Source organism: Diaporthe citri (assembly GCF_014595645.1).
Source record: "Diaporthe citri strain NFHF-8-4 chromosome Unknown scaffold_7, whole genome shotgun sequence".
In the NCBI taxonomy this organism is placed as follows: domain Eukaryota; kingdom Fungi; phylum Ascomycota; class Sordariomycetes; order Diaporthales; family Diaporthaceae; genus Diaporthe; species Diaporthe citri.
Window position 1 is genome coordinate 3,572,739 of NW_025064852.1, and position 11,948 is coordinate 3,584,686.

An 11,948-nucleotide genomic window follows, 5' to 3' on the forward strand; every position below is an offset into this window, starting at 1 on the left:
AGTGGGGGGCAAAGAGATGCCTATGGTGGAGGTCGGTCGGGCAGGGTGAGAAACAGGCATGAGGTGATTTTATTTGCAAGCTTTGCAGACCGTGTTACATCGAGCCCCATGCACTACCCCATGACAGCGACCGTCGTAAGCCAATAGAGACTCGATGTCTAAATGAATGGATGTACAAGCCCAGGCGGATTTCAATCTGGGATTCCTTTCATAATAACTTGGTTCGCAACATGAACAATCCACGCTCGCGTGGCCGGCCTACTTTCAAGAATGTGTTGTGCTCGTTTATCCTATCAGACTCTGTCGAAGCAAAACGTGGTGCGATGCTCGTGGGAATCCATCTCCTAGCTCTTAAAGCAGCGGCCGTCGTCCAGCCCCGATATGATCCACGAGTCTGTGAGAAATGGCGATTCAACTAGAATGCCACAGGCGGATCGTCGCTCGCATGTGTCGGCCATTGCCCCCCATCGTTCGCGTGGTTCTCATTCCCAACATCCCAAAATTCCATGTTTTCCATCAATGATTGAGTCAAATACCTGGGAGCGATTTCCTCACATGAACAACCGCCACACCGCAAGACCCAAGGCCACAGCCAATCCGACCATCCCGTCACCCACCACTCCATCCCTGGCAGCGTCAGAAGACACGTGAAAGATATTCGGCTTGACGGTGGAGTTTTTGTAGCTGGCGGAGGTCGACACGCAGAGCTCGAACTCGTCCAACAGCATGTCCCTGTCGGTCGTCTGGTTGGTGTACCGGGGCGGCAGGTCGCACCACTGCCAGCAGGCGCCGGTGGCGCTGTTGCTGGCCAGCCTCGCGGGGCTGGGCTCGCAGCAGCTGACCATCCAGGGGTCGGGGATGTCGCTGGCGTTGGTGTTGGCGCGCGGGATGACGGCGTGGAGGGACTTGCTGTCGATGTCGAGGTCCGCGTCCTCGGGTATGGCGTTGGTCGGGCAGGTTATAAAGGACATGGTCGCACTGGTGTGGTGGAAGATGCTGTTTTAGAGATGGCTGAGGCGGGTAGCCTGGTGGAAAGTGCGGCCATACGGAAATTTAGGTGGTGTTGCGTGCAGACTAGGGATGTCGTCAAAGCTGGAGAAGGACTTTTGGAAGTGGTCGTCAGTCGGAAAGGTGAGAGTTTGTGGAATTGACAGGTCAGAAGGGGGTTGGGTAGGAGCTGTCGCCTCGAAGGTTTATAAGAAATAATATATATCTTTTTAAGTATAATTACTTTAATAATGCTTTGCTATAAATGCTTGCTATATTTACTTAAAAACTAATATGGTTCGCTCTGCTTACGAGAAATAGCATGCATCTCCCTGAGTGTAATCACCTGCTTCGCGGGCTTAGAGAATGATATGGTTCGCTCCGCTCACAAGAAATAGCATGCATCTCCCTAGGTATGGTCGCCCGCTGCGCAGGCTCAGAGAATGGCATGGTTCGCTCCGCTCACGTAAGATTGATAGGGGATGCCCAACGAAAAAGGCGGCGAACGTAAGTACCACTACTTTCCAAATCTCGTTGGACAAGCCCGTGTTTGGAAGACGGATGTCACGTTGCTAACTGACAACAGCCAGTTGCTAAATCTGTTTTCCCATGGTTCCACAACCAACAGTGCCCAGCTTATGTACGTAAGTGGCGGCCTGTTTTGTACGTGGATTAGCGGCTTGGCTTGCTCCCTCGTTCATACAGCCAGACCATCGCAGAGCCTCAAAGGCTGAAGTTTCCAAAGGATTACCCGTACAATAGTGTATTCTAGCCGTCCTTGAAGGAAAATAGTCATGGCGTACCTGTGCAACATCATCATTAAAACGGTCGTGAACCGTGATCTAACTTACAGCCTCTCGTCTCCACACAAATGGCGTCGAAGGGAGCTGAGCTGAATTTCCGCCAAGATAAAAAAAAAAGATATCATGAGACCAGTCACGGAATGTTTTCCACGTGCAGTAGAAAAAGCACATAATGACATATCATCGTGCGAAATCAGGAGAGTGAGTTTGATATTTCCAATTGCCTTGCTAGTGTATTGCCAACCAGACTTGAGTTTGGAAGGTAAACATCCGCCTATGCTGCTTCAGGTTCAGTCCTGAAGTCCAGCAGGATGCCTTTGGTTCGGCATTCCTTCCGGCCACTGCCTGTGTCCCTCCTCCATTTATGCAAATTTCCAAAAATTCACAACCTCGAGCGGCGCCATGAAATGTGTTATCAACAGGCGCCACCCCAATTATGCTTCGCAAAACTCCATGAACGCCATGCTCCAACCTAAATCCAGCGAATGTTTGCCTCGGTCGCCACTACACGCATCATCGTCAGTCTCACCCTCTCGCAGACAATTTGTCCCATTCGCGAGCTCTCACCTCTACTAGACGAGACAGACAAGGAACGGAGCGCAGATGAGCCCCGCCAGCTGCAGCACAAGCTGGATGACGAGGGCCACCAGGCTCAGGACGAGGTCGACGACGATAATGATAGGACCGAATATGAATCCGAGGATGACGGCACCCACGAGGACGACGGCCTTTCCTGCCTTCTTGGCGAGCCGCTTCAATGACTCCCGCTTTGCCGCCCACTTCGCCCGCCGGGCGTCCCGCCTTGCCTTCTTGACATCATCTTTGTTGGTTGTGTCGGCGTCGACGGTGGGTTTGCCTTCGACTGTCGGCTCTTGGACAATCTCGGGCGATGGGGTGCAAATGGACGATGGTTTCTCGCTGGCTTCGCCCACAGTCTTCGGTTTGCTCACCCGTGACCTCAGCTTCTGTAGCTTCTGGTCGAGGTGAGAGGAGGCTGTCTTCAGAGGCTTGGTGATTTGTGAAATCTTGGACGACTTGGTTCTGGTCGAGTCTGTGTGCTTCATGGTGTGGGGTGCTCCTCCAGAGTCGCGGCTTTGGTGACTTGAGACACGGCGGACGAGGTGGTTCTGATCGATCCTGGTCGCTGCATGATGGTGTTGGTAGGAAGAAGTTCGTCTGCTGAAGCGATGGGAATGCTTTCACAGGTCGAGGTGGCTGATGGCGGTGAGCTTGGTACTGAAGAACAATTGTTTGTCTGGCCTCTCAGTATTTTTCTCGTAGAAGACTCTGGCCCAAGGAATTTTTTGACACAACGGATATACAACAGATCGAGAGGGTCGAAGATGCGGAAAGGAAGGAAGGAAGAACGTTATCGTTGTCGCAAGCCCACGTATTTGTATTTCCCAGGCCACACGCCGCCCAGCCGGCCGGCCGGCAGAAAGGCTGTTGGGAACAAGTGAATTGTTCTGGGTGACAAAAGAACAAGTGAATGGAACAAAGTGAAGTTAGCTTCTTGGCCTCGAGGAACCAACACGGCGACCAAGAAGAAAAAGGTGGCGCTGCCACAAAGCCACTAGCAGTATTGTCCTGCCCCTCTCCACCTATTTTATACTGGTAGGTCATCACAACGGCCACTTTCTCGCAACGGTTCTCATGGATGGTTGGCCCTTCTGGCTTGTTGGTGCAGTGCGTAACAAAAGTCCACCTAGGTAACATGAGTGAGCCTTTCCAGGCTACCTCGCCCGGATTGCAACCTTCTATGAACTCCTTAGATACCGTTCGCTCTTTTTATGGGTCTAACATGCTGACAATTGCTACCTCATTTGAAGGGTTCCGTACCCTCTGCCACTCCACCCCTTATCCCCGGCTGCCTGAGTCTCGGTCTGTGAGCCACGTGCCCTCAACCCAAGCGAGCCTCGAGCTCCGTACGGGGTGTAACTGTGGAGTTGAGGCCCCACTCTGTCTCGTCGTCTCAGACTGGGGGCCGTCTCGCTTACTTTCACACCGGCAATGTGTCTGCGACGGTTTGATGTCAGCAGAAGTTCCCGAAAATCGTCGACCAGCGTCCGATTACCTATCCCTTACCACCGGTAGGATACATCTGATAAATGGCTCACGCAAGCATGCGAAGAGGCTCGCCGGCAGTTTGAACACCCGCGCAGTGAGATAAATGACCAGTCACACCCGGCTGAAAGCGGCTCTGCGACAGCGTGCGGCGTGCGGCGTAGTGAAGGCAGATAAGCCTAGGAGGGCATTCTACTGACATTTCTCGAGCTGTTGCAAGTGTGGACCCGCTCGGGTACCCCGAGCACTACAGCGCCCGGTTTTCTGGGTACCTTGGCTGCCTTCTTGATCTTCTTCCTGAATGACGCTCGTCGTGCTGCCCACTTTGCCTTCATCGCGCCCCGTTTGGACCTCTTCTGCTCCTCCTTGTCCGAGGTGGGTTTTGTGTTGGTTTTCGTCGGTTCCAACCTCCTCGGCCATCTTCAGCCCCGAGGCGGTCGCAGCCTTTTCGTCATTCTTCTATGCTGTCTTTGTGGTGTCATATTTGTTGTGATTTTTCTCATCAGCGTTTGTGATAGTGGCATTCTTTTCGTCGTCCTGCCTGTTGACCTTCGCGGTGGTGTCCGGCGTCTCGGCGGGCCCCGTCTCAGCTGTCTTGGTGGTGTCGCAGCTTTAGCTTCAGCTTCTCAATATTTGCGTCAAGCCCCGAAGATAGACTTTTGATGGGGTGACGTTGGGAGAAATTGTGATGGGTCTGGTCTCGTCGGAGGTGACCGCGCTCTGGTGTATGTTTGTTTTACAGAGCTCGAGGTCTCTGCGGAGTTTCTGGAGCGATTATATATTCACCTATCAGGTCGCACTCCTGGACTACTGTCCAAATCAGCGAGCTTGAGTTGTGTCCAGCACGATCTGGGTGTGTGAGTTCTTGCCAGTATACGATAGTGACGATAGTCTCACCGGAATGGAGAATTTCAAGGACGGTCTCGAAGCGAGGTGACTAATTTAAGGGGCAGAAGCAATGGTTCATCTCAAAATGGCCATTGGTCTGGTAAAGAAGATCGAGGAGAAGTTTCAAAGTAATAATGTAATAGGGTCATCACACAAAGGGCAAGTATCATAATTGGGTTCACAAAATGTTCATTCATTTCGTGTCGTACTCGCTGTACTGAGCGTCAGCAAGCACCAGATGAGTATCATTCTCAGACCTCCGCCATTGCTCAAGCGGATAAGGCTCGCGCCAGTGTGTGTCTGGAAGATGGGTAGCATTGGTTTCGTACCCATAAGCCGTCTAGCGATCGGCTCAAACCTTCCTAAAGGAGTGATTCTATGTCTCAAGGGGTGTACTGTATCCTAAAAATCTCCTGTCCTACTCTGATGTCGTAAAGTTCGTGAACGATCCACCTGTCCCCGCGCCCCCCCCCCTCCCCCATTCCCCAGTTATGCTCCTCCACTCCTACACCAGGGCTTTTTCTGCCACGACCGTAGAGACGTCGGGCCAAATCAGAACCGTCCCGTCCTCGATTCAGAGTTTAGGGATGTTCGCTTGCTCGCTGCAGTGTTGTTCTGTGCCATCAACGCATTAGCAGAGCTCTGCGCCAAGGGACACAAGACTCCGGAATTTACCTTCACTTGCACAGGAAGCACACCAGCAACGGCGCACACATGAGCTCAAAGGCCGTCACCACCAGCCATACCACCGACCTGACCGCACAGAGGAAAAGGTCGAACACCAGAATCAGCGGAGCGAACACGATGCCAAGCACCACCGCGACCGGAAGGAACAGAGCCTCTGCGAGCTTCTTCGCCTTGGTCTTGAAGTTTGTTCGTCGGGCAGCCCACTTGTCCTTTCTCGCCTGCTTCCTCGCCGCCCGCTTTGCTGCCTTCTCTTGTTTGTTGAGTTTCTGGAAGGTGCTTGGGTGATCGAGCTTCTGGCCCTCCTCTCCAGCGCGCTTGGGGTTCATGGTGATGTTCTGCTCCTCCTCGTTCGTGTGCTCTTGATTGATGGTGGCGGTCTGGCTATCCTCTTCAGTTCTCTTGGGCTGGATGGCGATGACCTGATCCTGCTGCTCGGTGTACTCCGGCTTGATGGTGGTAGCCTGGTCCTCCTCTTCAGCGCTCATGGGGTGGACGGTGATGACCTGATCCTGCTGCTTGGTATGCTCTGGATTGGTGGTAATGTCCAGGATCCCCTCTTCAGCGAGCTTGGGCTCCATGATGATGGGCTGACCCTGCTCGTTGTTGTGGTTTGGCTTGATGGCGACCTCGCTGGGTTTGTCGGAGGCCCGCTTCTTGTGCACTTTGCACTTCGCCTTGTCAAGTTTGGCTCTCAGCTTGTTGGTGAGCTTCTTGAGGGTACTGGTAGAAGGAGACATGGCAGACGAGTTGTTGAGGGTGCTGGTAGAAGGAGATATAGTGGACGAGTTGTTGAGAGTACTGGCAGAAGAAGCCATGAAGGAAGAGTTGTTTTGGTTGATGAGGAAAGGCTGAATTGTTTAGGTGGCTGTGTTCAGGAACACTGGGGTGCAGCATAAATCCGGCAGGGTGACTGTGTATTCTGTGGGAAGGGTCAGATACTCTTCAGATTCCAAGTTCGGCTGTTGGCTCGAGGATGGCGGGTTGGCGTAGGTCAGCGGAGGTCACTTACTGTCCGCCCTGTCTGTTCAGGTGGTGATGGTTCGTTTTCTCGACTGGGCCGACGTCGCAACTGCTGCCGACGTAGTACTGACTAGCTCCGGAGGAGATGTGCAGAGAGGATCTTCAACAGAAGGTGGCCAAGTCAGGGGAAGAAGAGACAGTTGTTCCCGGAGAGAGGAAGAGAGAAGGTATCAGATTTGTTGTGTGGAGGTTATCAGGGTTTTTGTGTCGAAGGTTTTGCAGACGACGGAGATGTGCGACAGCGAGACGAGACTGTGAAGTCGAGTGAGTTGTTGAAGGAAGGAAGGAAAAAGGATGAGTTGAAGTTGTCGGGGGGGGCCACATATTTAAGCTTTCCTGCCTCTCGCCGTCGGCCAGCCGGCAGGCAATTGAAAACAAGTGAATGGCAACAAGTGAATGGTAACTAGTGAATGGAAGAAGTGAATTTAGCTTATTGCCCTTTTAGGAAAAAGTGATGTCGTTGATGGTGGGGCATCGCGTGGCAGGTGGTCCGCCCAGCAACCACGGCGCGCGCGGCAAGGACCAAGGCTAAGGCCCTGCTAACTCACTACATACCGTGGAGACGCTTTCGGCCTCTATGTCGAAGTGATTCATCAGGGTGGTGGGGCATTTGGGCAGGCAGCTCGGTGGTGACAGATTGTGGTGGCGGCCTGGTGCGGGCGAGACGTGTGGGTTGATGTGGCCGATATGGCAACGGAGGACACGATGTTTACATCATAGTTGCAGCAGCACACTTTCAGAAATCAAATTCACTACGATCAATCAGAGAAGTGAGTCACGATTGGCGTTTGCCACGGCCCTGGGAAACTTGACCATCTTGACGGCCAGTCCAAGCCCAGCAAACTAGCCAAGACAAGCACGTCAAGCAAGTAGAGCAGAAAAGTTTTACGTGTTATTTTTGGTTCTCGTGGATATGACTGTCGTGTCTGTCCCATGGTTGCAATGACTTGAGGGTTCCCAAAACCTGCTGAGTATCGAGTCTGCGGTACTATGCCCCCATGTACCGGTTGAGATCGAGAAAGTCCGCGAGGCCGTCGGCCTTCTCACTGCGCTGTGCTTGGACAGACCATCGCCTCAGGATGCGAAACAGCTCCGGCAGTTTGTCGCGCACCACATCCACATTCTTTTCCTTTGTCTGGCACTTCCTGACCATCAGCCCGACGTGTAAGAAACGGTCTGATTCATACGTGTATAGTCGTATAGGGCGCCAATCCGTGCGTATGAAACCGAAGACTCTTGCGATGTCTTGTCCGAGCAGCGACCAGCCCTTTTCCTTGGGAATCTTGACTCTGAAACAATATGAGCCATGACCACGCCTGAGCCGTTTGCTAACATTGGAGTACCAGATGTTGTTCATGAGGCTGACGTCCATGAGCTGTTCGTCTTCGGCGGTCAAAGTGGCACCCCATTGCTTGTATGTGCGATTCGTGTCGCGGGACGCTGGTGGCACCCTCTGTTCGTCATTTCCGCGTCCTTTCTTGCGTGAGGTGGTGTCGGGCTCGTCATTCTTTCTTTTCCCAAGGATTGAATTGTTTTCTGATGACTGTAGTTCCGCTTTCAGCCGCTGCGCCAGTAGCGCCAGCGGGTCGCTAGGTACGGCCGGGGCGTTTGGGGTTCCCGGCGGCGAGGTCTCTGTCTTCACAAAGGCCGGTATGGTATGCAACGCCAGCTTGACACCCTCCTCGGGGCTGCTCTCCTTCTTGATCATTCCTAGAACCTCTGCCTCGGTCTTGCCAATCGCCTCCAGAAACTCCGTCGAGAGTGGCCCTCCAACTACAGCCGCGCTGAAATTGTAAGGGAAGGGTGTGTGATCTGATGAAACCACGTCAGCTTCGCCATTGAAATCGAATAGAAGGACTCGATGGGGGGGGGGGGGGGGGGGGGTTCAGTCTTGTGAGGAAAGAATAGTACTAACCATCGTCTGTCAATCCATCCCAAACCAGTTCAGCAAACCACTGGACAAACTGCTCAGCAGAACACGGTTGCCGGCTCTCCTCCCAACCTCCATCTGCCATTTTGAGAGCATTGCACGTCGCTTCTGTCTCATAGTTCTCCAGGATGGTACGAGCCTCCCAGTCAGACTTGCCCCTTCCCTGGAGGAACCCACGTGCATGGGCCATGAATAGCTGCACCACCTTCTTGGTCTCCTCAGAGACCTTGTCGTAAGAGGGCGGCAGCATTTTCTCGACACCGGTTGAAACGCTTCATTGAAGCAATAATAGGGGAAGATTGACAAATAAGCATCAATACGCAATGAGTGCAGTCGCGACGCTGGTTGTTGCTGTTGTTGAATCTGTCGCTTTCGCTTCAGCGGGGAAGGTTTCAAAACTTCAGAAGCGCGACCTCGAAAGTCACAAACGGTCGGGGGCTTGGGCTGTAAACAGAATTAGCGCCACACAGAATCTTATCTTCAACCAGATAAGCAACTCTATGAGAGGGTAGACGATCGAGCAAGTACAGGGGAGGTCATTGGGTTGTCATCTGGATGGTTTCTGAGGCAATGGGGCAGACCTCCTCGATGTCCCATGAGAACACCGACCGGCCAGTTCAGGGCTGTCTTCTCTAGTCTCAAGACTTCAGTGGCCTCGTATGGCCATGAATATCGTCGGATATGAGACCTAGATCTGCGGTCGAGCTGCTGTTCCGTCGGGATTTCCCAGTCGTCACCCGCGAAGCCACTCGGCCGTTATAATCATCACATTGACCCATTAACCCCTTCATCTCCACTGGATCCTCAGTAGCGAGAGATGACGATGTAGAATATGACAACCTGGTTCTCGGATTCCATCGTTGAACAACTTGTTTGCGCAGCTTAGGCAAGAGACATGTAGGAATCCAAGTAGAAATCGCAATCATGCATGCAAAAATACCCGTCGGCGTCACCATTTCCATGGCAACAAAATCCACATGCATGAAGAATTTGGGATCTCATCTTGGGTCTCATGGGGAGAGAGGTTGCTCATGAGTGGGCCCTTTTGAATTTGTACGAAAGTATGAAAGAAAACGTGTCATGACATGGTCTTGTCAGAGCCGGCGAGGCAGCAGGAAACAGCGCCAAAGAGCGCCAGCCCCAAGAGTGGAGTCGAGTAAAGATCGAGGTTGGGGCCGATGCCGTCAACGGTGTATGCTGGCTTGGCTGCAAGCTTAGGGATTGCCAATATCGTAGTCGTGGCATGGAGAGTGATGACCAGGCTCCCCGGACTTACAGTGACACGCTCCGGAGAGGCCCATCCTCCTCTAACACGCGAGATCAAGGACCTTGGAGAGGAGGTCGATCTTCTTGTCCAGGACATCCTCCTTCTCAGACAAGGCATCCACCTTCTTGGACAGAGCATCCATCTTGTCCAGAACATCCATCGTCTTGTATAGGACATTCATCTTGAAGTCCCGCTGCGGTGGTGGAGGGCAGCCGGCGATCCGTATCTTCTCCGGCGCACGAATCTTTGCACGTTGGTTCTGTTAACAGATAGAAGTCAGCTGTTTGTTATGCAGAGATGCAGTGCTCCTTTATGGCTTACAGAGTCAGCCATGATGTCTTCGTTGCTGTAATGGGTAGATGTGGCTGTTTTGGTTGGTAGGTAATGGATCGAGTTGCTGGTGTTTGGATCGAGGGCAGGTAGCGACGAATCTGCAGGGTTTAAATAGTGCACGAATTGACCGTTTGTCGGGTCCACAGTACGGAAGAAACAGGATGAGGGGCTCAGCACAGAGCGAGGCTTCACTGCTGGTGGTAACATCACTTGGGCTGGTCTGCTTGGAAACAGAAAAACTAGGGCATTTTTCAGTGAATAAACAATCCCACTCTGCCCAGGCGAGACCAGACGAGCACCTGATTTGAGCTTGTAGGGGCGACCCTACCACCTCGTCGGTTGTCCCATGTCTGGCCTGACTTTTGTGGAACGGCCACTCTGCCTGGTAGAGACTCCAAACCTCTCTCAGTTAGGGGAGCTGGAGCATTTACGTTCCCTGAGTCCTCATCTTTCCAATTCCCCATGAGATGGCCTAATCATGAATCCCAATGCTATCGACAGACATGACGGAGTGTTCAGAATGCCGAAAACGGGTCGTCACGAGAGACAAGGTGATCTGGGGAAGACTAGGAATAGGATTGCTGATGATAGTGGCTGGAACAAGCGATGAAAGGCTGTCGGTACTCGATGCTTGAGCGGATTTGGGATGGGACTGCTGATGATCGATCTCGGGATGAGAGTACGTGTGACATGCGAGCGAAGCTCCTCTTCGGCCTGTCTCTCCGCCTCCCCGGTCTGTTCGGTCTTCTCTTCGGCCACCTGGACCTTGGTCTCGAGCTCGGCGTGTTCATTGCGCTGCACTTCTAGAAGGTTATCGAGTTTTGCTTGAAATTCATTATACAATGAAACGGCCTTTTCTCGGGTACGACTGAGTCCCTGCTCGCACCACTCCACCTTGCTTGGGGCAGGCGAAATGAGGTGGGCCGACGCTTCTCGCATCTGATAGTTGTCGTTTGTATTCTCGTTCTTGTGATGAAAATATCAGCTGCTTGTTATACGAAGACGTGGTGCCGTGACCAACTTACAGGGTCAGCCATGATGTTTTCGTTGCGGTGGTGTGTTGTTGGTTTAGTTATTTTGGTTGCCACTGCTGGGTTGTGGTGGAGGTTGACGGTGTTGCAGTGTGGATGGAAAGAAAGAAAGATTGCCCTCTCAACCTAAAGGGCTTCCTGGAAGGGGACCAGGTACCTAGGTACGAATCTTGTGAATGGTTTGCAGTACGTGAGACGACCCATTCACTCAGGCATTTCGACAACCGGGTCTTCAGTCCCGATGTCCACTACGTGATCAGTCCACCGGCCAACAGTAATGCCAAATAGCCTCCAATATGATGACCTATGAGGGTAAAACCCCATGGGACATTCAACTGCAAGACAATTGGCCGTCCATGGCAAGGTTTCATATCAAGAATTCACTCATACCTGTCTACATGTGCGTCCTCGAGATCTTGATCCAAAGCACGCAAACGAGAGCAAGAACAAGTCCTAGTAAGATATCCATATTCATTCGTGCGTGTAGGCGTCGTATACCAGCCATGAGGGCATTCATCCAAAAGGGTATGTAAAAGGCTCCCAAGTATAAACACGAAAACCGAAAAGAACGAAGAAGAGCAGAAAAGGACACGCACACACGAAAACTCCAGGCCCCCTTTCCTCGCCACGGTCCCAATCCGGCCGTACATCAATCAATTTTGGTTCCTCGACTCAGTGACTCCAACGAGGTAGACAGACAGTTTCGAGTATTTGAAATCATCGGAAGTGTCGGTCGCCCATGAGGAGCACGAGGCAGAATCCTCCAAGTCGCACCAAAACAGTCTTATCCAGTATGAAGAAGAAAACAAAAAAAGCAGTCAAGCTCAAGCCGCCGCCCACCCGCACTCACTGAACCTGCCTGAATTTGAAACGTCCAAGTGAATGGCAAAACCAGCATACAAAAAAAGGAGCCAGTTGGTCTAGATCTAGAAGGAATA

At 52.4% G+C, this 11,948-nt stretch overlaps 5 protein-coding genes across 5 annotated transcripts; all 5 read right to left on the reverse strand.

Annotated features, from left to right (window-relative positions):
* Positions 1 to 551: 551 nt before the first annotated feature.
* Positions 552 to 971, reverse strand: INS49_014097 (uncharacterized protein; the record flags this gene model as incomplete). The annotated part of the gene is made up of 1 exon (XM_043174788.1): positions 552 to 971. One exon carries the CDS (start codon positions 969 to 971, stop codon positions 552 to 554), a length of 420 nt encoding a protein of 139 aa, XP_043021733.1.
* A 1,253-nt stretch (positions 972 to 2,224) lies between these two features.
* INS49_014098 (uncharacterized protein) lies at positions 2,225 to 2,854 on the reverse strand (the record flags this gene model as incomplete). Its single annotated transcript, XM_043174789.1, has 2 exons — positions 2,225 to 2,294; positions 2,364 to 2,854. 2 exons carry the CDS (start codon positions 2,852 to 2,854, stop codon positions 2,225 to 2,227), a joined length of 561 nt encoding a protein of 186 aa, XP_043021734.1.
* Positions 2,855 to 5,419: 2,565 nt separating this feature from the next.
* INS49_014099 (uncharacterized protein) lies at positions 5,420 to 6,244 on the reverse strand (the record flags this gene model as incomplete). The annotated part of the gene is made up of 1 exon (XM_043174790.1): positions 5,420 to 6,244. One exon carries the CDS (start codon positions 6,242 to 6,244, stop codon positions 5,420 to 5,422), a length of 825 nt encoding a protein of 274 aa, XP_043021735.1.
* Positions 6,245 to 7,437: 1,193 nt separating this feature from the next.
* Positions 7,438 to 8,629, reverse strand: INS49_014100 (uncharacterized protein; the record flags this gene model as incomplete). Its single annotated transcript, XM_043174791.1, has 2 exons — positions 7,438 to 8,261; positions 8,365 to 8,629. 2 exons carry the CDS (start codon positions 8,627 to 8,629, stop codon positions 7,438 to 7,440), a joined length of 1,089 nt encoding a protein of 362 aa, XP_043021736.1.
* Positions 8,630 to 9,686: 1,057 nt separating this feature from the next.
* On the reverse strand, positions 9,687 to 9,979 carry INS49_014101 (uncharacterized protein; the record flags this gene model as incomplete). The annotated part of the gene is made up of 2 exons (XM_043174792.1): positions 9,687 to 9,905; positions 9,968 to 9,979. 2 exons carry the CDS (start codon positions 9,977 to 9,979, stop codon positions 9,687 to 9,689), a joined length of 231 nt encoding a protein of 76 aa, XP_043021737.1.
* Between the last annotated feature and the right edge of the window lie 1,969 nt (positions 9,980 to 11,948).